General features: G+C 42.4%; 2 protein-coding genes across 2 annotated transcripts in view; both read left to right on the forward strand.

Annotated features, from left to right (window-relative positions):
- Positions 1-23: 23 nt before the first annotated feature.
- NUDT21 (nudix hydrolase 21) lies at positions 24-7,333 on the forward strand. Its single transcript, XM_005526319.2, has 7 exons — positions 24-254; positions 2,393-2,593; positions 3,734-3,797; positions 4,460-4,549; positions 5,226-5,301; positions 5,677-5,791; positions 7,048-7,333. Exons 1-7 carry the CDS (start codon positions 139-141, stop codon positions 7,067-7,069), a joined length of 684 nt encoding a protein of 227 aa, XP_005526376.1. The 5' UTR covers positions 24-138; the 3' UTR covers positions 7,070-7,333.
- A 1,647-nt stretch (positions 7,334-8,980) lies between these two features.
- AMFR (autocrine motility factor receptor) overlaps positions 8,981-22,940 on the forward strand; it is a 28,052-nt gene continuing 14,092 nt past the window's right edge. The window contains exons 1-8 of the mRNA XM_005526320.3: positions 8,981-9,243; positions 10,725-10,817; positions 12,633-12,797; positions 14,553-14,705; positions 17,971-18,011; positions 19,451-19,583; positions 20,142-20,275; positions 21,962-22,072. Coding sequence (XP_005526377.1) covers positions 9,022-9,243; positions 10,725-10,817; positions 12,633-12,797; positions 14,553-14,705; positions 17,971-18,011; positions 19,451-19,583; positions 20,142-20,275; positions 21,962-22,072 — 1,052 coding nt within the window. The 5' untranslated portion in view covers positions 8,981-9,021. The remainder of the gene's footprint in view (positions 9,244-10,724; positions 10,818-12,632; positions 12,798-14,552; positions 14,706-17,970; positions 18,012-19,450; positions 19,584-20,141; positions 20,276-21,961; positions 22,073-22,940) is intronic.

The raw sequence follows: 22,940 nt of genomic DNA on the forward strand, positions 1-22,940 counted from the left end.
GAGGCGTGGGCGGAGCGAGGTGGGTCCCGGCAGGCGGCGCGCGGCGCTGTGGGCTGGGCGGGCGTTAATGGCGGACGCCGCTCCAGGCGCCCAGAACTGATCGATCGCTCCCGCCGCCTGTTCTCGCCGCTACTCGCCATGTCCGTGGTGCCGCCCAACCGCTCGCAGACCGGCTGGCCCCGCGGGGTGAACCAGTTCGGGAACAAGTACATCCAGCAGACGAAGCCGCTCACGCTGGAAAGGACCATCAACCTGTGAGCGCCGCCTCGGGCCTGCCTGACTCTGCCCCCTCCCGTCCCCCCCCGCTGACGAGCTCGTCCCCGCTCCCTTAGCAGGCTCAGCGGGGTTTTCCCTCAGTGCCGGCCGTGCGAGGTCCGGTGGGTCCCGGCCATTCGGAGGGCTGGGGCCCAGTGGCGGCAGAGCCCGTGTGCCGATGGGGGCGAGCCCCCCTCACAGGGGCTGCTGAGCCGCGCTGAGGGTACCGAGGGTTTGCCGGCCTTCGGGGAAGCGTGAAGTATTTGGTGTAAACATTTTAGTGCTTAGAAACAGCGTCTGGCTCGGGAGGTGTGAATCCCAAGTAACACAGGAAAGGTTTAGGTGTGTTGAGCATCACAAACGTTTTTGCGCTCTCGTAGGCATCCAGAAAGGCGGCAGAGAGGCACAGTTTTTTCTTGGCCTCTCTGGGATTTGAGCTGACCCTGGGCAGTCAGTAGGATGTGGCTGGATGTGCCTGGTGTTTGTGGATTGTCTGGTACAGGTGTTGGAGTTTAAATTCAGAGTGCTTGCTACCACAGAAAATCATCATAGATACAAGCTACTTACTAATGAATGTTCATATATTTTATATGAGAAGCCATATATTTTGCTTCTTCTGGATTTGGGATGTGTTCTTTGCTATGTGCATCTGTCAAGTTGCAATAACCAGCAAATGTTAGCTACAACAGTCAATATTAAATTTTAGCTATTAATCACTGACACTTTTGTCATTTTTTAGTGTAGCTGAGTTTATTCACAGTTATGTGAAAGTTCAAGTACGAACTTCAGAAATTGGAATAGTTCTGTCAGGTTTCCGAAGCTAAGACTCATGAAGCGGTTTTATCAAGCAGCATTTTTTAAAGTTGAGGCTGAGGGTTTTGATGTACAGACTAATGCAGCCACATCAGTATAGTATGGGTTAGTGTAAAAGGTTATTATTAAAGCCATTTGTGTATCTAAAAACAGAAATGAATGGAAAACTAAATGTAGATGGTTTTAAACTGTAAATGGAAATGAGAGAGCTTGTTAGTAAACGAATCTGTGGTTTGGAAACTGGTTGTTTTGGCATACTTGTCTACATGAGAAAAGGCTCATGTAGACAATGACAATGGCAACTGACTTGTTATTTTAACCACTGTAAAACATGAGTAAAATTGGAGGAGGAGGGGGGACCAGTGTATGCTACTAAAGTTTGACATGTTTGGGGAAAGAGTCCATGCCAAGAGGCTTCTCAAGGAAAACGTAAGATCAGTCATTCATTCTGATAATTCAGTTGTGTGCTACAAGTCAGTAGTGATGGTGATAACTCATCAGTGCTCTGCCCAGAACCATTTTCTTCTCCCTTTGGATTTAGCTGGACGATTCTGTGTTTTCTCCAGGTCTCCTGCCATCAGACCTCTCTATTATATGGATTTAATTGTATAATAACACTCCCCTGTTGCCCTCTATGCTGCCTTGGAATGACCCATTTCTTGCCTAACCTTTCTTTGCTGTTTTCAGTTTCTCTTACCTGGAGAAATTGCTGAGTTTCCACTGCCTTATCACTATCCTGCTGGTGCAGGACCCCAGCACCAGCCCAACAGAGGGACCTGCTCACACTCTTGATCTTTCCCCAGGCACCCAACCCCGTACTCAGAAACTCAGCATTTCTCCTCTTCTGTGATCCACGTCTGATTTCCCACTTCAAAACAAAACCACTTCTAACAGTTAATTCTCAGGTTCTCATTACATCTGCAGCAAAAAAGCTGCAGTCCTGTGCAGCTTCCTTCCTTCCCAGCAGAGCTTTTCCTCCAGTCTCTTTTCTAGCTCCTTTCAGAGCTTCAGCTGCCTTTTCCCTGCAGTGTGGAGATCAAAGAGGGTGACCGTTGAATGACAGTTGGTTCTGTGCTTCTTTTCCTTCTTTTGAGCCTGCACCAGGTTAGAGTGCAGCTCATCAGGACTATCTGTGCTTGTGTGTTCCATAGTGCAGATCTCCCTGGGACAGGGACCTCATAAGCCACCAAAAAATATTTTAGTCCTGCACTATGACTTACCCATCAAGCAGTGAAGGGTTTGCCTCAGGCTGGATGCTGTGTCATGATGATTTAAAGTTAGATTTCTTCTTATGCAGTAGTAACATTTTTTCTCCTCCTTATAGGTATCCTCTGACAAATTACACCTTTGGCACAAAGGAGCCTCTGTATGAGAAGGACAGTTCTGTGGCAGCTCGGTTTCAGCGCATGAGGGAAGAGTTTGACAAGATTGGCATGAGGCGGACAGTGGAAGGAGTTCTGATTGTGCATGAGCACAGGCTGCCCCATGTGCTGTTACTGCAGCTGGGTACAACTTTTTTCAAGCTGTAAGTGTCTGTTTCTTAAGTGTAACTTCAGTTTATTGTCGCTAAACGTGTGGGCTAGAGGTTAAACTGTGGCCAACTGCTCAATGGGATTCATTGCTTGTAAAGACTTAGTCTGGAAAGTATTTTTTGAATTGTGGGGCTTTAATCTAAAGTGTATTTGCTCGTGAGGGGGATGATTTAGTTTGGAACTGGCTGGGAATATTAGTTACAGTGCATCACTACAATAAAATATTGTTTAAAACTCATTATCAGCAATTGGTTTGTTGTACTTGCATTGTGAAAGCTGTTAAGCTTCAGTAGCTTACGCTGTGCTTGTAAAAATGGGCAAGTGAAGGTCAGGACTAACCCTCTGTAAATGCAGAATGACATCTGTTTACAAACTAATGGCTGAGCTGGATAGCAAGAAAGGTAGGCATCTAAATTTGAGAAAATTGTTTCAGTTCATCTCATAGTTATCACAGCGGGAGTGAAGATTTAGTGTTTCAATATGGTTGTAGTGATGGTGGTGATTTTCTTTTTTAAACTAGGTGGCCTTGACTTGTCTCATGCTTGTCGTCTTGTTCTTCTGTTTTAACATTTTATATTGTTCTCAATTTTGTTTGTGTGTTAAGTCTAATTTTACATCTAGATTTGGTTTTGGTATCTTGATTTGAAGGGTTGTTGCAGACAAACTAGGCAAGACTGTAATGATCTGTAAAATGCTGTAATGATGAAAATGAGTAATCCTGCATCATTTTCCCGCATGAGTTTTATTTTCTGATTTCTGTGTGCTTCAGTGAGTGCTGCTTTAGTGATAAGAACAAATACAGGCAGTATTTACGGCCCTTCAGCTTCTGGTTATTACTGTTAAAAGTTTACCCTATAAGGGTCCCATTTATTATCATGTGTATTGTTATGCTTTGTCCTGCTGAGCTGAAAGTATTTTATGCAATGGTTTTTTTTTTAGGGTCGTAGCTGTTTTAGTTTGGGTGAAAGCTGTCCTGCTGCTTTCAAATTCAGCAAAGCTAGATTTGGAACTTCTGATTGAAGAGCCATAAGTGAATTTGTAACTCTCTGCCTGGAAGCACACTGGAATTTACCTGTGAAGATTGGTAAATGCAATAAAATAACTTTGGTTTTCACCATTGATTATTTTAACAGACCTGGTGGTGAACTGAATCCAGGAGAAGATGAGGTAGAAGGGCTCAAGCGCCTAATGACAGAGGTCTGTTTTCTTTCATTATGTTGCTATGGCAGAATGTTGCATTATTTTAGAATTACCAGAATAAGCTGAAGCATTAGAGTAGTCTTCTTACCAGTCTTGTTATTTTGTTGCTTTTGTGATGTTCTCAGGTAGTTAACAAATAAAGCAGTCAAGTTTTCATTTATCTGCATCATGAGTGTGGCTGACTCCTTCCCGCTGCTCAAGTCCTGTGTTCATTTGCAGCTTTGCTTTCTGACTGGCATCAGGCAAGTGAGTGTAGAGATGAGAAATAAACTATGTTGTGGAGGACAACTGATGGGGACTTGCCTTTGAGATAGTCCTCCCAATGTACCATTTTCTCCAACTGAATTAATTCTGTTAGATAATGTAAAAATGTATTTCATTCTTCCCATTGGTCTGATAGGACTCAGTCCAACTGAGTACAGCATAGATTTTGAAAAGCTTTCTAGAGTGCCCTTGTCCTACCAGGTGAGGCTTTTACTAAAAAAAAAAAATCTTACTTTATACAAAAATAGTATACAGTTCTGTTGAAAGCTGTCTCAGAGCAGTTACGAACTGCATCAGCCATATATTACAGCAAGTCTTTGTGCTTCCAGTATGTGTTTACTGAAACAATTTCCTTGAGGTAGTTTGAGGTCTGATTAGTACTGGATTTTTGGTAGATACTGGGTCGTCAGGATGGTGTTCAGCAAGACTGGGTGATTGATGACTGCATTGGCAACTGGTGGAGACCAAACTTCGAACCTCCACAGGTAAGTACCCTTGTGGGCTTCCATCTTCTTTGGTTAAATTTCTGTTTGTACTTCTAAAAGCCTTCAGCCTTCCAGATCCAGGTGGGCTTCTTGAGTACCTGCTGCCTGAGCAATTAGTTTTTCTGGGTTTTATCTGTTTCATCTCCTTTCTATGACTGAAGAGAAACAACAGTGTTTTTTTTTAATGGAAACTCATCTCCCTTCTCACACCTGTCCTGGTGGATGAGAGACCACTGGATGTACTGGCTTCCAGGTCTATGCTGAGACAGATGCACCATTTCAATTCCTTTTGCAGCCACAGTGGAGACTCTTGCACTGCTGCTTATGAAACAGATGCTCTGTGAATAAATTAGTCTCACTACCTTATTTCTAAGGGCTTTAATATTACAAAAATCATTGCTTAGTTTGCTTTTATGCATTTCTGTTTTATTGGGTTGTTTTAACTGCTCGTGAAGTATTGATGGCACTTTAGAGCCTGTCAATAGTTGTGACAGCAACAGCATTCCTTTCTTAAGTGCTTTCTTATGAAAATGGTTTTCTTTATTTGATGCCATGAAAGAACAATATGTGACACATTGAAAGCTTGTACAGGGATTGATAATTTATAAAGTAGCACTTAAGATTATGCAATATTTTCAGAGCTCTGTACAACTGTATTTTACCATTTTTATTCTAGTATCCATATATCCCAGCTCATATTACAAAGCCAAAAGAACACAAAAAGCTTTTTTTGGTCCAGCTTCAAGAAAAGGGTAAGTGGTTTTTTTTGCATCAAAGTGTTGTATTTGTAACAATGTTTAAATGCTTAGATTTCACTCAAGGAAAACCAAGTTGTGATTGTATGCTTGCAGTTGATTGTATGTTTGTAGTTGATCACTAAAAAAGTCAAATACTGGTATTTGTTTTGAAGGTAGATGATCCTTTGAACATGAGTACCTAGTAAATTTTCATTCCTGTTCCTGCATCAGTTGGTGTACAGCACGTGAATCCTACATTTACCTAGAAAAGGAATAAACCTGCTTGAGTGCTCCATGTAGTGAACTTGTTTTGAGGTCTACATGGCATGATGGTATGTTGGCTGCATGTGTGCTGGTTTTTCTGATTCATCAACTTGTATTTGGTTTTAGCTTTGTTTGCAGTCCCCAAAAATTACAAGCTGGTTGCTGCACCATTGTTTGAGCTCTATGACAATGCACCAGGATATGGACCCATTATTTCCAGCCTTCCTCAACTTCTGAGCAGGTATGTCGTATTTGTATAGTGGTTCTTGGGAACACATTTGCTGTGGGACACCAGTGCAAGGCAAGGTGCTAGAGAAACCAACTTTAAAAGGTGGCATCAATCCCAAAGATTCTGCTTCAGATGAGCTGTGATGGACACTTCTGAGGCACTGATCACAACTGGCTAGCACCAAAGTCCTACCTAGCAGTTGCAGCTAAGGAAGACATGGAAGACAGTGAGGATAAGGCAGTGCACAGACTAAGGAACAGCTTCTTGTAGCTACTGTGGATAGCTGGAGAGTTAAAATCAGGATGTGAGTTTGAAGCACTGAGTTAAGTGTGCATGTTATCACAGCTTTGTGCTGGTTAAATGTAGTGGGTTTTTTTCACTCTAATAGAGTTAATGAAGTGTAGCATCTTTATCAAACAAATATCTGTAGGGATAGCTGTATTCTTTTCCTTTCTCTTGCAATGTATACATGCTTTGACTTTCTTACCTGAAAATGGCTTGTGGCTTGTCTCTCCAGAGCCAACTAGTCTGTCTCACTGGTCTCTTACTTGAGAGAATGTTCAGGCATGCCAGGAGTCCCACAGCCTGCCAGCTCTTCCTCAGGGATATAGTTCTGTCATGCACCTACTGTGATGAAGAACGTATGTTAGCAGAATGTTAGCACTGGTGTTACCCACAATATTCTTGTTTCCTGCTGAGTATTTTTCTCTCTAGCCCAAATTTTGGCTTGCCTTCCTCTAAAGACAGCAGGTACTTCCTCTTGAGTACCAGCAAAACACTGTCTGTTATGCAGGTTGGGTAGTGGTGCAACAGGCACATCCAAAGGCTGGGCATCTGGAAGCTGAGATGGATGTTTGCTTCCACAGTTATTTATGAAACTTAGTTGGGAAAAATTCTCTCTTCAGTATGTCTGTATGTTCCCCTCGGAACATGTAAGGTTAGCCTGGCAGTAGAAATGCTGCAAAAGAGTTGCTGATGGAGGAATGTAACACGCTGTGATGTATGTATCTATGAACATGTTTTAGGAGATGAAATGTTAGTAATTAGTTCTTCTGCAACCATAAGAGACAGTTGTGTGATGCTAGTGTAGGATTGGCTGTTAAAAATGATGCTCCCTGCTATACTGTAAAGCTATGTTATTAAAAAATGCACTTTTGTCCTGTTAGGTGAAGGCTTATCCAGAGCAGAAACATTTGCTTATTTATTCAAAAATGCCCTTAAAAAAAAGAATGAAAATTCCTCACTTGGTGTAATCCTTTTAATTTTAGGTTCAACTTTATTTACAACTGAATTCCTATATACCTGAAGACTCCACTAGAAGAAGCCGTCTCTGTGAGCACAGCTTTGAACTGTAGAGAAACAAATAAGTGACACAAGGATTTTTTAAAGTCATTCTGTTCCTGAAGGCCACTAAACATTCTATGGTATGAACAGAGAAGTGAATCTCAACTGTTTAGCTAGAGAGATGGCAATGGGCTACCAGTGTTCTAATCCCTTTTCATTGTAATACCAATTTTTTGTTTTGTACAACATTAAACAATATGGTTAAGATTCTGTTTGTCTTGGCTTTGGTTTGGTTTTCATTGTTGGTTTTTGCTTTTTGGTGATTTTTTAAAAAGTTTTTTTAAGTTTTTTTTTCCTTCTGTTTATTAGTTGTTTTATTTTTCCTTATTGTCTCTTTCTTTTAGGTGCATATTTTAAACTTTATTACTTTTCTTTAGGAATACAGATGATCTTGGAATGAGGAGGAACTAAGCCATTCAGGGCCCATTTAGATGCTGTGATCTCTATCCCTGAGCAAGAAATATCCCTAGGATCAGGGAGAAATGAAATAGCATAAGTGGGTTAAATATTGTTGTGAGTCTTAATTGACTTGGAGACCAGAACTGCTTTTTTGAGGGAGAATGAGTACTTAGAGGCAAGTGTAGCCTTTACTTTTTTTATCAGAACTGATTTGTTTGTACAGAGCTTGGAGGGATGCATCTGTTCCTTCAGTGCCCCTTAAGACAGAAACAACCCCAAAAATTCTGTTGGACTGATCTGAGATACAGTTAAAATAGGGAAAGTGAAGTTAATTTTCTATATTTTTCCTTGGCTCTGGGAGAGAATTGGGGTCATGCTGAAACACTTAGCCAAAGCCACATGCAAGTGGTTCCATGTTATGCTGTCCTTTGCTGTCTCATCCTGCAAGGGGTACCCACACTTTTGCTTTTTCTCAACATTTCTGTCTCCTGTAGGCAGTAAATATCAATCTTTCTAATTCCAGGGTTTTTACATGCTTGGCTAAACATAAAGTCCAGTTGGATGCGACACTTCCCAATGCTTTTACTCTTCCATAATTTTGCTCAATGAGTCTTTAAAATATTTGTTTCCAAGTTCTGCTGCTGATCAGAAGATGCACTGTTGCTTGAGCACTGTCCTCTTTTATGAAGGCAGGGTTGGAGAGTGCCTGCTGCCAAGAGAACTGACTCTTGCCAAAGTGCTTGGCTCTGCTGCCATCTGCACTGGTAAGCAATGTACAGAACAACCCTGACAGATTGGTGCTTTGGTCAAATTGAAGCTGTGCAGGGTGGCAAATGTACTGCAAAATGCTGGGAAAGGTAGTGCAAGGGCTGTTCCCTTTGGTCCTATGGACGGAAGGCCCAGACAGATGGTGAGTAGAATGTATAGTTTCTTAGCTGCCAGCTGGGGGAAATAAAGCTAGCAGTGGAATGGAAAACAGAACCCTTTTTGCCCGTGGAAGTAAGGAAGGACAGGTGGAAGTTTGGAAGTCAGATGCTGCAAGAACAAGTAGCATAGTGCAGCTTTTGAGCCCTGGCACCTAAGAGCACCTCTCACTTTACTACACGGTAGTTAGTGAGACTAATTCTTGTTCCAGGCTGCCTGTGGAAGGGCGCTGCTCCTGCAGTCTGCGCACTCTCCTCTGGCACCCTGCCTGTACGTCTGGGGGCTCCTGAAGGCCTCTCGAATTCCCCCACGCGCGGCTCCGGCGGTGCGGCCGCTGTCCCGGGCGCGGGGGGTGCGGGGCAGGGCCGGCCCGGTGGAAGCCCCGCCCCGGCCGTGACTCAGCGCGCGGGGTGACGGGCGGACGCGGCGCCCGGAGCCGGGGCGGGTGTTCGGGCCCGGTCTCTTTCCTTTCTCCAGCGGGGGCGGCTCGCCCGGCCCCGGGGAGGGGCGGCGGGGCGGGCGTTGAGCAGGGGGCGCGCGGCGGGCCGGGGCCGGGCGGTGGCGAAAGCTCCGCGATGCCGCTGCTGTTCCTGGAGCGCTTCCCCTGGCCCAGCCTCCGCACCTACACGGCGCTCAGCGCCCTGGCGCTGCTGGGCGCCGGCCTCAGCGCCTACCGCGCCCTCAGCCAGGCGCCCGGCGGGGCGGCGGGCACCAAGCCGGCCGAGCCTCAGCGCTGCGCCGGCCCACGGGCCCTGGACGTCGCCTACTACCTGCTCTCCGACAGCCTCTGCGTCTGGGTGAGCCCGGGGCGGCGGCGGGGCCTGCGGGCCCGCGGCCTGCGGGGCTGGCATCGGGCTCGGCCTCTGCCGGCGCCTCCCCGCGGCCGGGGGGAGGCGGGCGGGTCCGGGGGGTGTTTCGTTATTGTTGTTTGGAAATTGCTCGCAGAATAAAGAGGGGGCTCGTCTGGGTTTCCCCTGCCCGCTCCGGGCCGTCTCCGCAGCCGCTTCCCTTCCTGCCTGGCCGGGGCGGTGGGGCAGCGTTAGAGCCGAGTGCCCCGAGAGTTCAGCCCGCGGCTTGTGCTGCTCTCCCCGAGCGCCCCCCGCACGTCCTGGCTGGGGGGCTTGGGAGAAGCTGTTGGGAGCGTTTTCCGCGGTCCCAGGCGCTTGTTGGGCTTAAGCTTCTCCAAGCACTGCCAGAAATCTGAGTAAGGGGCTGTCAGGTATTCGAGCCCAAGCCTTGCCTTTATTTATTTATTTATTTATTTACTTACTTACTTACTTACTTATTTAAAAATAGCACTGAAAGTCTTGTATGTAAGAGGAAACATTCTCACTGTTTAAGGAAAATAAGAAAATAATTTTCTGTAACTTTTTAAACCCAAACCTCATATAAGGGTTTATGAATTTTGGCTCACTGATTTGTAGCTGAAATAAAGGCTCAACAGGGGGAAATTGGAAACCTTCCTGAGTTGTTGCTGTTGAACTTTTTGTCTGTCTGTCACTCAAAGGTGGCAGTAGTTGGACATCTGCTTCACAACATACTTGCTTGACTGAGGTGCTGATTTTTAATATACCAAACACATTAATCCTGTTGAAACCTGGTCTCGGAGCTTTAAAAGTCCTGGAAAAGTTTATTGTATGTCCTTTGGAAATGACAGGGGGAGGCTTCTTCATCATCCACCTTCTAGCCTTTTTAGTGTCCTGCTTATGTCAAAAGTTAATTAAAGTGCCTTTGCCAGATGTGAGATAGCAGTTTTCCCAGGCCCATGTGTTCTGCTTCTTGCTGTTCTGCTGTAAAGAAGTTTCCCAAGAAACCTCAAGCAGTGTTGTTACTGAAGGGATGTGTGCTATTCAGCATGTTTTGAGGCAACCTCTGAATCCTCTTACTTTAGCAACAGATTCAAACTGGATATTTCTCATCTGCCATATGTTAAACAAATGAGCATCTTGGTGATCTCTATGTTTTGTCCACATGTTCTTTTATGAAATTTGCTAATCTGTATGAAATAGTTTATTGTGGAGAGGTAGAGCAGTTTGTTAGCTTTACTGCTGTACCGAACTGACTGTGTTAGTATTTCTGGAAAAAAACAAATCTAAGTGACTTATCAGCTATTTCATGTGTCTTGGAAGAGGCCAGGCTTAAATTTCACCAAAAAAGAAGGCAACTAATACTGTTCTGTGGACAATGGCAAGTTTTGTTAGACTCGTTCATTCCCCTTCTCTCCCTTCTTCTAAATAGGGCAAAAGTATTTGTCACTGACTGCTTTATTTCTTTCCAGGTACTAGTGAACACTGCCTGCTGTTTTCTGATGCTGGTTGCTAAGCTAATTCAGTGTATGGTGTTTGGTCCTCTTCGTGTCAGTGAGAGGCAGGTGAGACAGCAAACAAGGAAATTGTGAAACATGACAAATGGTGTGATTTTCTATGTGGAATTGCTGAAACTGCGCAAGAAAAATGAATTTTACAATATATGTCTTACCACTTGGTTAGCTAGTATATCCACAGCCACAAATTTCCGGTTTATTTCTAAGGGAATTTTTCCTATTGTATTTTATAAGCCCACAGTCAACTTGAAAATCCTGTTTCTTTAATGAACCCTGTCAGATTTCTTACAAGCAGACCTCACTTAAAATACTTGCAATGTGTTCTTCTCTATCCTGCCTGCACCTGGCAGCATTTCTCCGTCGTGTTCTGTAGCTGTCAGCACTAGCAGTCTTGAAATCCCTCTTCTTTTGTACCTTGACTGCTGGAGAACTGCTTTCCATCCTCATACACTGAGTGGATGGTTTCTGCAGGTTTAAGAGAGAATAGGCAAGAAAATTGCCAGAGAAAGGAGGTGAGCAGGACTGAAAACTCAGGCTGTTTATTCCTGCTGTTGTCTATGTGAGAATTTTTGTAAAAATTCAGCATGGGAATCATGAAAGCCCAGAGTTTTTAAAAACAGGATCCTGCAGAAGATGAAAGTAGCAGCAGGACCTTGAATAGTATCTCTATATTATTAAAAAAAATAAATAAGGGAAATAAATGCATAAGTTGCTTGTGTAAATGCAGTAGCAGTGGTCTGGAGTGTGTTCCCATATTAAAAAATAGTCTGTAAAAAAAGTTCTTTAGGAGGAATCAGGCCATGATGATTTTTGACATGCCGAACTGAGGCACACAAAGCCTCCTTAATAACTGTGGATCCCTCAAAATCTATTGTATTTGTAATTCATACCTCGTAGAGGCTCTGAGTGGTGTGTGAAAACCAAGGCACTATCAAACTGCCGTGGGCCAGATTTTCTTTCCAGTCCATGTTGACTATAAGGATGTGGAATTTTAACTGGTGATGGTTTCCAGGATGTTCTCAAGCCTCTTAAAAACTGAAGTGAAAAACAGTAGCAATGTGGATCCATTTGTGTTTGGACAGTGGGAGTTTGCCTCAGTTATTGTGTGAAGGAAAGCTGCTTATTAACACTGGCGAGCCCAAAACAGCAGCATCATTAAGGAATTCGGGGCTTGTCTTAACTAAACTCCTGATGACTTCATCGTGTAGTTTAACAAAACATTTAGTTTCATAAATTTTTTTATCCCCTCCAAGCTGGCTTGCTCTCTGCTGCTTGAGAACATCATATTACTTCTTGCATACTTTGTGTGTGGGAATGGTTTTATTTTCATTGCTCATCCATCTCATTCTCCACTGTAGGCATTGTGATTCTTAAGGACAGACTTTGTCATCTTTTCTTAATCATCTGTACTTTTTGGCAGGTTTTTTGGAAGCAAGGTGCTAGGCAGTTTGGGCATCTTGAATAACTAACTGTGGCAGCTTTTTCAGCAGAGAGGACTGTGTGTTTGCAGCCTGGTAGCTGAGTTGCTGGGGCATGAAGAATCAAACTGAAATCAGACTTGCTTTGTGCTGAGCACTGTGTTAGGAATATAGCAGGAAGCTGCATTGTGTGCTGTGTAGCACAGTTATGCTGCCATGCTACAAGAAACTAGATAGACAGTAAGGTGTGCTAGTATTTTAATACATTTCTTACTTGAGTAAGGGTAACACTGTTCAAGATGTGTATGCAGCAGACTTTAGCTAATGTATAGTCACACTTTTGCGTCCATGTTTTTTTTTTTTTCCTTTATCTCTTCCCCAGCTTCTCTGCAATATGTGTATTGTCAGTGCTTTCCCTACAGTAACCAAGTCTCTTCCATTACAGCATCTCAAGGATAAATTCTGGAATTTCATTTTCTACAAGTTCATCTTCATTTTTGGTGTGCTGAATGTTCAGACAGTGGAAGAAGTAGTGATGTGGTGCCTCTGGTTCTCTGGACTTGTGTTTCTCCATCTGATGGTTCAGCTCTGCAAGGACCGCTTTGAATATGTAAGTTTTGATTAAGGGCTGTCTTTTGGGACATGCAGATTCTGTTTCTGGTTCAGGCACTGGCTCAGATAAGGTACAAACAGCCCATTTAGACCTTTTCCGCACCCTGCGGTACTGAGCACATGCATTTCCCATTAGCTTCAAATATTTGCTTTAAAGTACAATGTCAATCTTACTCCTTCAGTTTTCCCATGAGACAAATGGAGCTGAAGATACTTATTTTCTTTAATAAATTGCTCCTTATACGAGCCCTGTAATTACTATTACATAACTGCATGAGATGGGTTCATAGCTCTCCTTAGTAAAGACATCTTAACAACAGAACATCCCTTAGATTGGTGCCCTTCAGGGTTGGCCTATGGAGCTTCTGCAGATTCCTGTGCTCAGGTTTCACACTCATTTTGATATACTGAATTTTGTCTGCCAGTATTTTTACAATATACTGTGCAGTTTTCTCTCTAAGCTACATTCCACTTTCTGTTAATACCAGGAATAAATTAGGTAGAGATGCAGAAATTGAAGGCTAGGCAAGGAAGAAGAAACTGTAATTTAAACAGTAAATCTTGGCCTTTAAACTATAATGGGCCCACGTTTTTCTAGGCTCCTCTTTCCTGGCATAGAAGGTTGACCTGAGCTGAATCCATGAATTTCTTTTTGGTAGATCTGGACTTTACAGTTTTTTTTTTTTTTAAATAATGTCCAGTAAGGCCTGTTAATTCACTGGTAGCTAAGCACTTAAATTTGAAACTGAATTGGCTAGAGTTAGGAAAATGGAGACAGCAGTGAACAAGGCAGTCATCTGGTATTTTTAGTGTTCAGAAAGCTGTGAAAGAACAAAGGTCACATGGGAAGAAATCCTTATTATATTCCTTTTGCATTCAAAGCGTGCATAGCCATTTTTTGCTTGGACAGATGATATTTGTATGATTTGCTTTGTGAAGATGGGGCATGTGGAGCTGGACCAGATACAAAGAAGAAAGAAAGAACCCATTTAAAAACAAAACATGAGAATCAACTTTGTTAATCAGATCAGAGTGAAGCTTTGGGCAGCTCCTTCTTTCCTTGTCCCTTATTCTGCCCTGGAAAAGAGGATGGACCAACATCCCCTTGGGTTGATTTAGACAGACTAGGTGTAGCCTTTGTTAAGGTAGTTGAGAGTTTCAGCACACTTCACATGCTACTGAATGAGAAGCAGAGTCTGTCCAGCAGTCTCTAGCTGCAGCTTAAAATTTTTTTTGGGTAGATGCCTCTTTATTCCAGAAGAAGATGACAGTGGAAGAAATATGGGGTGGAAGACCAAGCTGGACAAATTCAGATCAGCTGATGATCCGAGTTTGGTGAAAAATTGACAAAACATTGCTCAAAAACTGTGTGTTATGTTAGGTGTCTTTGTAAAATGCATATTAATCCTAAGCAGACGCTTTGGATTTGATGCAGAAATTACTGTGTCTGTGGTTTTCTTGCACAGGTGATTGAAACAGCTCAAATAATCATAATAATTGTAAATAAAAAAATTGTATCTGATTGCTAAAATGTGACTGTAAATGACAGTAAAATGAATGAGGCTTTGGGATAGTGTGTGGGTTTAGCTTTATTCTTCATCATTTATTACTACATTGCATTGTGAAATTTGTTTTGTGCTAGAAAGCAAAAGATTTTCCTGAATGAGGTCTTGTTTGGTGAGGTGACAATGGAAGGCAGGGTGGATGAAGTACTCACTTAAACCTGTCATGTATTTATGTATTTGTGTTGCAGCTTTCCTTTTCTCCTACCACACCCATGAGCAGCCACGTCAGAGTGCTGGCCCTGCTCATAGCCATGCTCCTGTCCTGCTGTGGATTAGCAGTTGTCTGTGGAGTTGTTGGCTACACCCATGGCATGCACACTCTGGCTTTCATGGCAGCAGAGGTGAGACTTTCTTCATTATGTGTTGTGGTTTCTGCTTTGCTTTTGACCCCTCACTTGGGGGTATCCCAATACACAATCGATTTGCTTTTAATTCCCATAAGAAAGACACTTTGAAGACGCAAAAATATCCTCCCTTGTTCCCCTGTTTTCTGGAAGTTGCCAGATTGACAGGCTTTCTCTCTTCAGCCTTTAACCCTGAAAAAAAATCTTAGTCTGAAGAAGAGAATGAGAGGATAAACCTGTAAGATGATGCTGAAATCAAATGACAGCTTATGAAAAAGTAATGATTGTGCTTCATGAGCATTGCAAGAAGGGTTGGTGAAACAGCTCTTGAGAGATGGAGAGTGTGTGTATGAAAGTGCAATGTGCACTTCAGCCACTTTCTTTGAAGTTGTATTTTATATTTCATTTCTCCCTAAAAGGAATGAGACATCCTTTCCTTAGAGCATACCCTTGGGATTTGCTTATGTTTGTATGAGTTGTGTCTCAGCTGAGATAAGCAAGACATTTTTGTGCACTCCTGAATGCTCGGCACTGTGGACTGAACATCAGTATGTTTGTGAGCATCAGTATGTTTTTGATGTTGTGGTGGGTTGTTGCACTCTGCTTGAGGAAGTGATAATCTTAAAGGAGAGGAATCCAATCCAAGTATGTTGTCTTAGCACATTGTTAGTTCAGATAACAAATAACATGTACAATTTCTTTTTCTTCTCCTATCTTGAATTCCTACTTGGAGTCAGGAAGCAGGAAGGAAAACAACTGATAGTAGGAGAATATGGTGCTTGTCACACCACAGTTCAGTTATTCAATATGTCACTTTATTTTTCCGTGAATACAAGAATACGCAAGACCAGATTTGTAATTAAACAGTGGAAGGGTATTGGAAGATTTAACAGTGTCTCTGAAAGGTGGGGTCTTCTTGGTGTCTCTTATCTTGGCTTGGCAGAAGGATTATCAGCATTGCACCAGCTTGGGGTGGGTTAATCAGGGAGTGTTGTGGTGCCTGTGCTGCCTCCTCAGCACTGTGTTGTGTGGTAGTGTGAGTGTTTGGGGTTGCAGGATGGACCCAGTTGTTCATTTTAGTTAGAGCTGTTCTACATGCTGATGAATGAAGGAGTGGCTCAGTCAAAGTAAGTGTGGGGTGTCAAGCCAAGCCCTGGATCCTCTGCTGTGCTGCTGAGGAACTTTGTGGGGAATGCAGAAGAAAGGGTCTCCTAGCTTTGCTTGCAGCCACTCGTGTTTGAGAACATTCCTGAGCTGAGGGCTGCACAAACCCATTGGATTTGACAGTCCCAGATGTACTCTGGAAAGTTGTCTGATCATTCATTGAACTTGTTTGTATGTCAGCCTCTGTAATATCCAAAGGCAACAAATTCCACATTTACTTTGTGTACATGAAAGAGCTCTTTGAGTTGTTCTGAATCTTGTGTTTGAAAATCACAGAATGATTTGGGTTGGAAGGCATCTTAAAGATCATCTAGTTCCAACCCCCCTGCCATAGGCAGGGAATAATGTCCTTAGCTATCATCAGATACATTGATGGTGAAAATAAGTAAAGAATCATTCCCTGTTTAATCTTTTTCATAGAATTTGTGATTTTGTCATCTTTTTGCCTGTCCCTTTGCTGCTTTTTCTTCTAAGCAAAAGAATTCTCGTCTGTTTAATTTTTTCTCATAGGAGATGGTATAATATCTTGCCATTTTTGAACATCTTAAATATTCCCTGTATGGATTAGGCAACCATGAGTAATTTCCTTGATTTTAATACCCAGCACTCATGTGAGTGGAATAAAATATTTAGGTTTCTTTCTGTACAGGTACTGGCATTGACACCTCATGACAGACTTCAAGCTCTTAGTGAAAAAATAAATCTTTCAGACTGAAATGTTTTCTGGTGATGGCTTGTGTGATGCTCCTTGAGAGGGACCCTGCCAAGTGTATTCCATTAGTGTGAATGAATTACATTAAGTTACATTAAGCTATTAATCTCTCTTCTGCAAACATTGATTTAGCACAGGGTTTTCAATAAAGCAGTATAGATGTTTTTCTTGTGTTTTAGGTAACGTTCCCTTGTTCTCTGTTGCTTGTCAGCATTTTATTTTTGCTGCAGAGGGTGGATGTGAAATGTGCAAATGCTCAGAGAAAGTTGAGTAGGGACTTGTCTGTATTTTTGAGTAAACATTAATCTTTTTTGCCTTAATATGTGATGTTCAAGAATTATAGTATAGCAAGCAGTGTCCAGTCTGTCTGTTTTTGCAAGTTTTTTTTTTAAAGCCAGCTAGTAAACAGTTGGTAGATATTTGGTATTGTAAAGGGTTAAATATGCATAGAAGCACTTTAAGAATGCTTTTTACAGATGGAAAAAATTATTCAAACTAACCAGCTTATTGCTGCTTTGGGAATTTAGTGGTTTTGATAGTTCTTCTCTCCTGTTTGTAGTACTTACGCTGAAGGCATGCCATCAGACCAGTTTCACAGAAGTGGTTTCAGTTGCTCATTGTAAATCCCCTGCCTCTCAGTGTCACTTGGCCCCTGCTAACTACAGGGTGGTGTGGGCAGTCTCTGGGGAAAGCGTGTCTGGTGTTTTTCACTGTGAGGGTAGAATTAAGAGGTGGAGCACTGTGGGCTTGATGGATTACAGAGAGGTGATGGGGCCATTTCTTAGATGATAAGAGCCCATGGAAATGTAGTTACATTTTTGGTGATTTGTCTTTACACTTCTAATATTACACTTTCTGATATACTCAGTTGTTTTTTTCTCTGTACTTAGCCTAGAAATGTAAGTATGATTAAAGAGAGAAGTTATTTTAGCAGCATTTACATCTCAGCAAAGGGGGGAATTATTTGAAATTATCTTCCTCAAATTTCTGATATTATTCTGTTCTTCCAGTTTTGTTTTTTTTTAGGAAGTGGGATGAGAAGAGGTAGTTGATGGGATTGTGGTCTCAACACTTGCTGAGTGATAGTTGAAAAAGGCAATATGTCCTGTATAGTTGGGAAAAAATGACACTTAACAGCAGTAACACTAGTGGCTGCTTTAAAAGCATTGAGTCTTTGGGAACAATTTCTTCTATATTTATTTATAAGCTTCATGGTTGTCTCAGGTATGTTGTTCACAGTCACCTATAGTGACCATTGGTGCACAGGAACTTGTTAACCTGCAATAAATGCATTTTGTGTTTTAGCCCTTGAGCTCCTACATCTGAACCACTGTCCCTGCCTGAATGTTGTTAACATGTATGGTTTTTTTCCTTCCTCTTTTGCAGTCTTTGCTGGTGACAGTCAGAACTGCTCATGTGATTTTACGGTAGGTAGCTTATGTTTTACACCATGGGTATTCAGGATGGTGGTGCATATAGCATGTTGATGTAAGAGGTGTATGTAATTACCTCATTGAATTGCAAATGCATGTTTGAAGATTGAGAGCAGCCCTGAAGAGAGACTTGGGGGTGTTGTCGGATGAGAAGTTTGACATGGCCCAGTAATGTGTGCTTGCAGCCCAGAAAGCACAACCACATCCTGGTCTGCATCCTCACAGTGTGGGCAGCAGGTCCAGGGTGGGGATTCTGCCGCTGTGCTCTGCTCTGCTCTGCTGGGACTCCACCTTGAGGGCTGCATCCAACTCTGGAGCCCCCAACATAAGAGGGATATGGACCTGCTGGAGTCTAGAAGACTCCTTAGAGATTTTCAGAAGAATAGAGCACGTTTCATGGACACAGGCTGAAGGAGCTGGGGTTGTTCAGCCTGGAGAAGAGAAGGCTCTGGTGAAACCTTAGAGCCGCTTCCAGTACCTAAAGGGGCACCAAGAGAGCTGGAGAGGGACTTTGGACAAGGGCATGGCATGACGGAATGACTTCAAACTGGCAGAAGACAGGGTTAGATTAGGTACTAGGAAAAAAAGGCTTCCCTGTGAGATTGGTGAGTCACTGGCACAGTGAGTGATTGCCCAGAGAAGCTGTGGATGCCCAGTCTTGAGAGTGGCCATGACCTGATTGCATGAGGCAGCCGTAGGGATTGGAAAGAGATGATCTTCAAGATCACTTCAAACCCAAACCATTGCAGGGTTCTATGAGATGAGCAAAGGTAGTTAGCTTTAGCCTGTGCTGCTTTTAAGCACAAGTTTTGCAATTGACTTTTTTTTTTTTGCTTAATTTGAGTGATGTGTGCTGCTGGATGAGGGTTGATAGATGTTATTTAATGTCATTCTACGGGGTTTGTTCTAAGGCCTTGGTCTCTCAAAGGTTTGCTTTGAAAAAGTCACTTGCATGTGTAACTGTAACACACCTGTGTGTGCTTATGTAGGACATGGTGTGAAACACAGGAGCCTCTTTGTGCAGTTCACTGTCAGCATTTCAGGTCAGACACTGAGCTGTAATGACTCACCTAAGAAACACCTCACGTGCTGAGAAATGTGCTTCTGTAGTTACTATAATCTCCTAAGATTGACTTTCAGTACATGAAGTAGTTTTTAGCAAATGCTGCATCTGTTCTGTCAGCTGGCAGTGTCTGTAGTGCCAGTGTGGGCTAAGCATTGACTGCTTTTTGCTTTTTCAAAATGCTGCTGTTTGAAACCAGTAACATTAAAAGAAGTCCCCCTTGAGTGAGCACAGACTGTGGGCACAGGGCCTTGGAAGGGCAAAGAATCCATATACAGAAGTTCTTTGAAAAATTGACAAAATAGTTTGAATTATAGAGATACTATTTAACAAAAAAAAAAAAATAATGTTAATTTCCTCACTTTTGCAGATATGTAGTTCATCTCTGGGATCTCAACCATGAAGGAACATGGGAGGGCAAAGGCACTTATGTCTACTACACAGATTTTGTCATGGAGCTAACCTTGCTTTCCCTGGACTTGATGCATCATATTCATATGCTGGTATGAAATACTGGACATAATGCTGAACAAATAGACTGGCATTAAAATAAAGGGTATTTGGTATACATATTTTATATGTATTTTTACTTTGATTATTTTAGAAACCAGATATTACAGAGAAGTGACTAAAATAGAGATGAAAATATAGGGGGGACATTTCTGGCATTCTTTCTTCCTGTGTAGTTGAAGTCATCACAGATAACTTTGTTAAGGAGTATTAACTACTGTGTGTAATTATCTGTTTAGTAGGTGTTTAATTAGCTTTTTTATTGAGTAATATCAGACTGAATTGTTTTCATTGGCAGCAGAGGATGTTAAGCTGGACAGGACTGAATTCATTTTATCCTCATTATAAATGCTGTGCTGCCGAAGTTGTATGTGAAGAGGTAATTAGTGGTAGTGCCTTTGAACATACATGGTTGGTCTGAATGGACCCAACAAAAGAGAAGTTCTTCAGGGCTGATTTCTTGATTTCTGTAGATCTCTTAAAACTTGATGCAGCGTCCTGTTTCCCATGGTGCTTATTTCTTATCATCACTGCTCTGTTTTTTTCCCAAGCTGTTTGGCAATATTTGGTTGTCAATGGCGAGCCTGGTGATTTTCATGCAGCTGCGCTACCTGTTCCATGAGGTGCAGCGGCGAATTCGGCGGCACAAAAACTACCTGCGTGTGGTTGGAAACATGGAAGCCAGGTGAGCCCCTTACTTGCTCTGCAGTCTTGATGTAGATCTAGTAGAGAGGATCCTGAGAAAGAAGTTGGAATGCTTTTATGTTCCTTTGATACACAGTGGTGTGGTGTGAGCTGGACAGATGCAGTGTTGCAAACCTGACCCTTAAGTCTCTACATTTAGAGTATGTTCTTAACCATTGTATTTGTTAGTGGGGACACTCTTTCTGCTTTTAACAGATACATAGGATTGACTTGTATAATGGCAGTATTACTGGTTATGTATAAAGTGGCAAAAAGTGAACTGCCCTGTCCAGTATTCCTTCTTTTGTATTCTTTTGCATACTACCTTAGTGGGGTGACAGATGCTCTGAAGAACTCTGCCTGTTCTAGCTGTCAAATACTGGCTTTGGCTGTGATAGAAATCAGTGCTTTTAATACCATTAGGCCATACTATTCACCTACTGACTGAAATGAAATCAAAATATTAATTAAAACCTGCCTGGCTTTACCTATGTATTTACTAAACCTGAAGCCAACTCTAAGACTCTACCTAAAGTGGAGCTGAGAGCACCTTGGCAGTACTTTAGTTCATTCCCTTTTAGTGAAGTAATGTGGAGAAATTGGGAGGCCTGCTAAAACCTGATATTCTACCAGATAGTACTGCATTTCTGACCCAATGTTTTCAAAATTTAGCTATGTTCTTAAAAATATTAAGACCCATAGGGAATTTTACTCTTCCTGTACATCACTGTACTGTTTTAATTTTGGGCCTCCATGTGTTTGATTAATTCTGATTCCTGCTGGTGTAATCCAGGTGCCAGCTATAGAGAAGGCTGGCTTGTCTAGAAACTCCTGAGGCTTTTTCTTTTTTTTTTGAGAAGTCATTTAATGGCTGTGATATCATGTTAGGAGCTGCATAATAAAGGTTATCCACAATGCATTATTTCTTTCCAGTAAGATGTAGCCACTGAAACCCTTTGAGCTGCTCACAAAGCTGTTTGATTTGCATATGTCACAGACTTCTTGTCTGAACTACTTGATGTGTTTTGGTCATTCTGACTGTGCTGGAAGAACCACATTCTAATGTCCTTCTGAAGCTGCCATTGGCAGCTGCCTCTATGGGCTTGTTCTTCAGGTGTATTCCCCACCAGCAGTGCTGTGAAATGTTGTTACACCACTTATTTCTATATTGTTGTGTTTGGATACTGTGTAGTAACTGCTTACATGGCATTGTAGCTTGAAAAGAAAGGGAGAAAAGTCAAGACAAAGGGGAATGGCAAAATCTGAGGCCAAAATTAGTCACCATAAATGCTTATGATTCCAAAGAGACACCTTAATGGGTACTGCTGTTAAGACTCATTTAGAAAAATGACATAAACCAAATTTATACAGATTATAATTTAAGGATCTCAGCAAAATGATCATATAATTGTCTCTTGGAAGGTACTAAGTCAAAGCTTTTTGCACTTAGGATGTATGAGGAGATGTACAAAAAAAAGTGCCTGCAAAAGGGATCAGAGGGATGTGTGTTCCTTTGCTGTGCAGCTTGAAAAATAAATAAAAAAAATAACAAATCTGTTGGCATATCTCTCTTAATGAAAAGTTAACATGGAGGCTAAGGTCTTCTCCATTCTGGATTCTCTAGAGAGGAGGCCATGCTGAGCTTGTGTAGTCATTCTGTCTGTCTCTTCCTGTTTCTTCTTTGTAGGTTTGCAGTTGCAACACCAGAGGAGCTGGCAGTGAACAATGATGACTGTGCCATTTGCTGGGACTCCATGCAATCTGCACGTAAACTCCCTTGTGGCCACCTTTTCCACAAGTATGTGTCCAGGCTGGAGGGTGTGCACCCAGCTGAGAATGGAAGGGATAGATGGGCATGGCTGAAATTTACAGTAGGATGACAAGTAACAAACTGCCAGCAGAGCTCTTGGGTGCTTGCTGCCTGGGTCATCTTGGTCTGCTTTTGATAACAGAGTACAAGTGTTTTTCACTCCAGTCATTTTCATGTTTGAGTTGTTCCACCTGGTGCACTTCCTTACCCCCAAACTAAGAATGTGCACCCTGTCAGCTAGTGGGTAACTAGTGCTGAGTTTCTCAAACACAGGTCGGTAGATTTGTTCTGTGGAGGTTGTGTTGATTTTCAGGTGAAGAAGAAAAATTGGAGCTGGATCCTTAAATACTTTCCAGATATCAGATTTAAGGAGAAAACAGGGAGTATTTTTATCTAGTGCATCCTCACATGGTGGTGAGTACCCCGGGACAGCTGTGGAGGCCAGGTCTGAATCTGTGGTTTCAAGGAGCATGAGTCCATCAGGGCTGTAAAAGAGTTTAACCAAATCAGCAGAAATAGTCCCTAAGCAGCTGGTAGGTAGAGCTGGGAGACTTTTGGCCAGAGAACCTTTCTATACGCTGCTTCTAACACTCATTCAGTAGTGAATAGTAGCAGAGGCTTGTGGACATAGTGTTCTGAGCTGGATGTGACTTTCCTTGGCTCTTTTGTAGCAGTGCTTACATTTCCATGCCTGTGCTTGAATATGAAATGAGAAACAGGGGTTGAAGCAGGTGTTTCTGGAGGGCCATGTGATGAATATGCAGGTCAGTTAAATTGTCCCTGTGGTGTTACTTTCTGTAAATAGCTTTTTGCTTTTCTGGTAACTGTCAAACCAGAGGTTGTAATCTGTGTGCTA

This window comes from Pseudopodoces humilis, chromosome 14 (genome assembly GCF_049639895.1).
Source record: "Pseudopodoces humilis isolate 2021_Gansu_Grassland_sample_001 chromosome 14, ASM4963989v1, whole genome shotgun sequence".
In the NCBI taxonomy this organism is placed as follows: Eukaryota; Metazoa; Chordata; class Aves; order Passeriformes; family Paridae; genus Pseudopodoces; species Pseudopodoces humilis.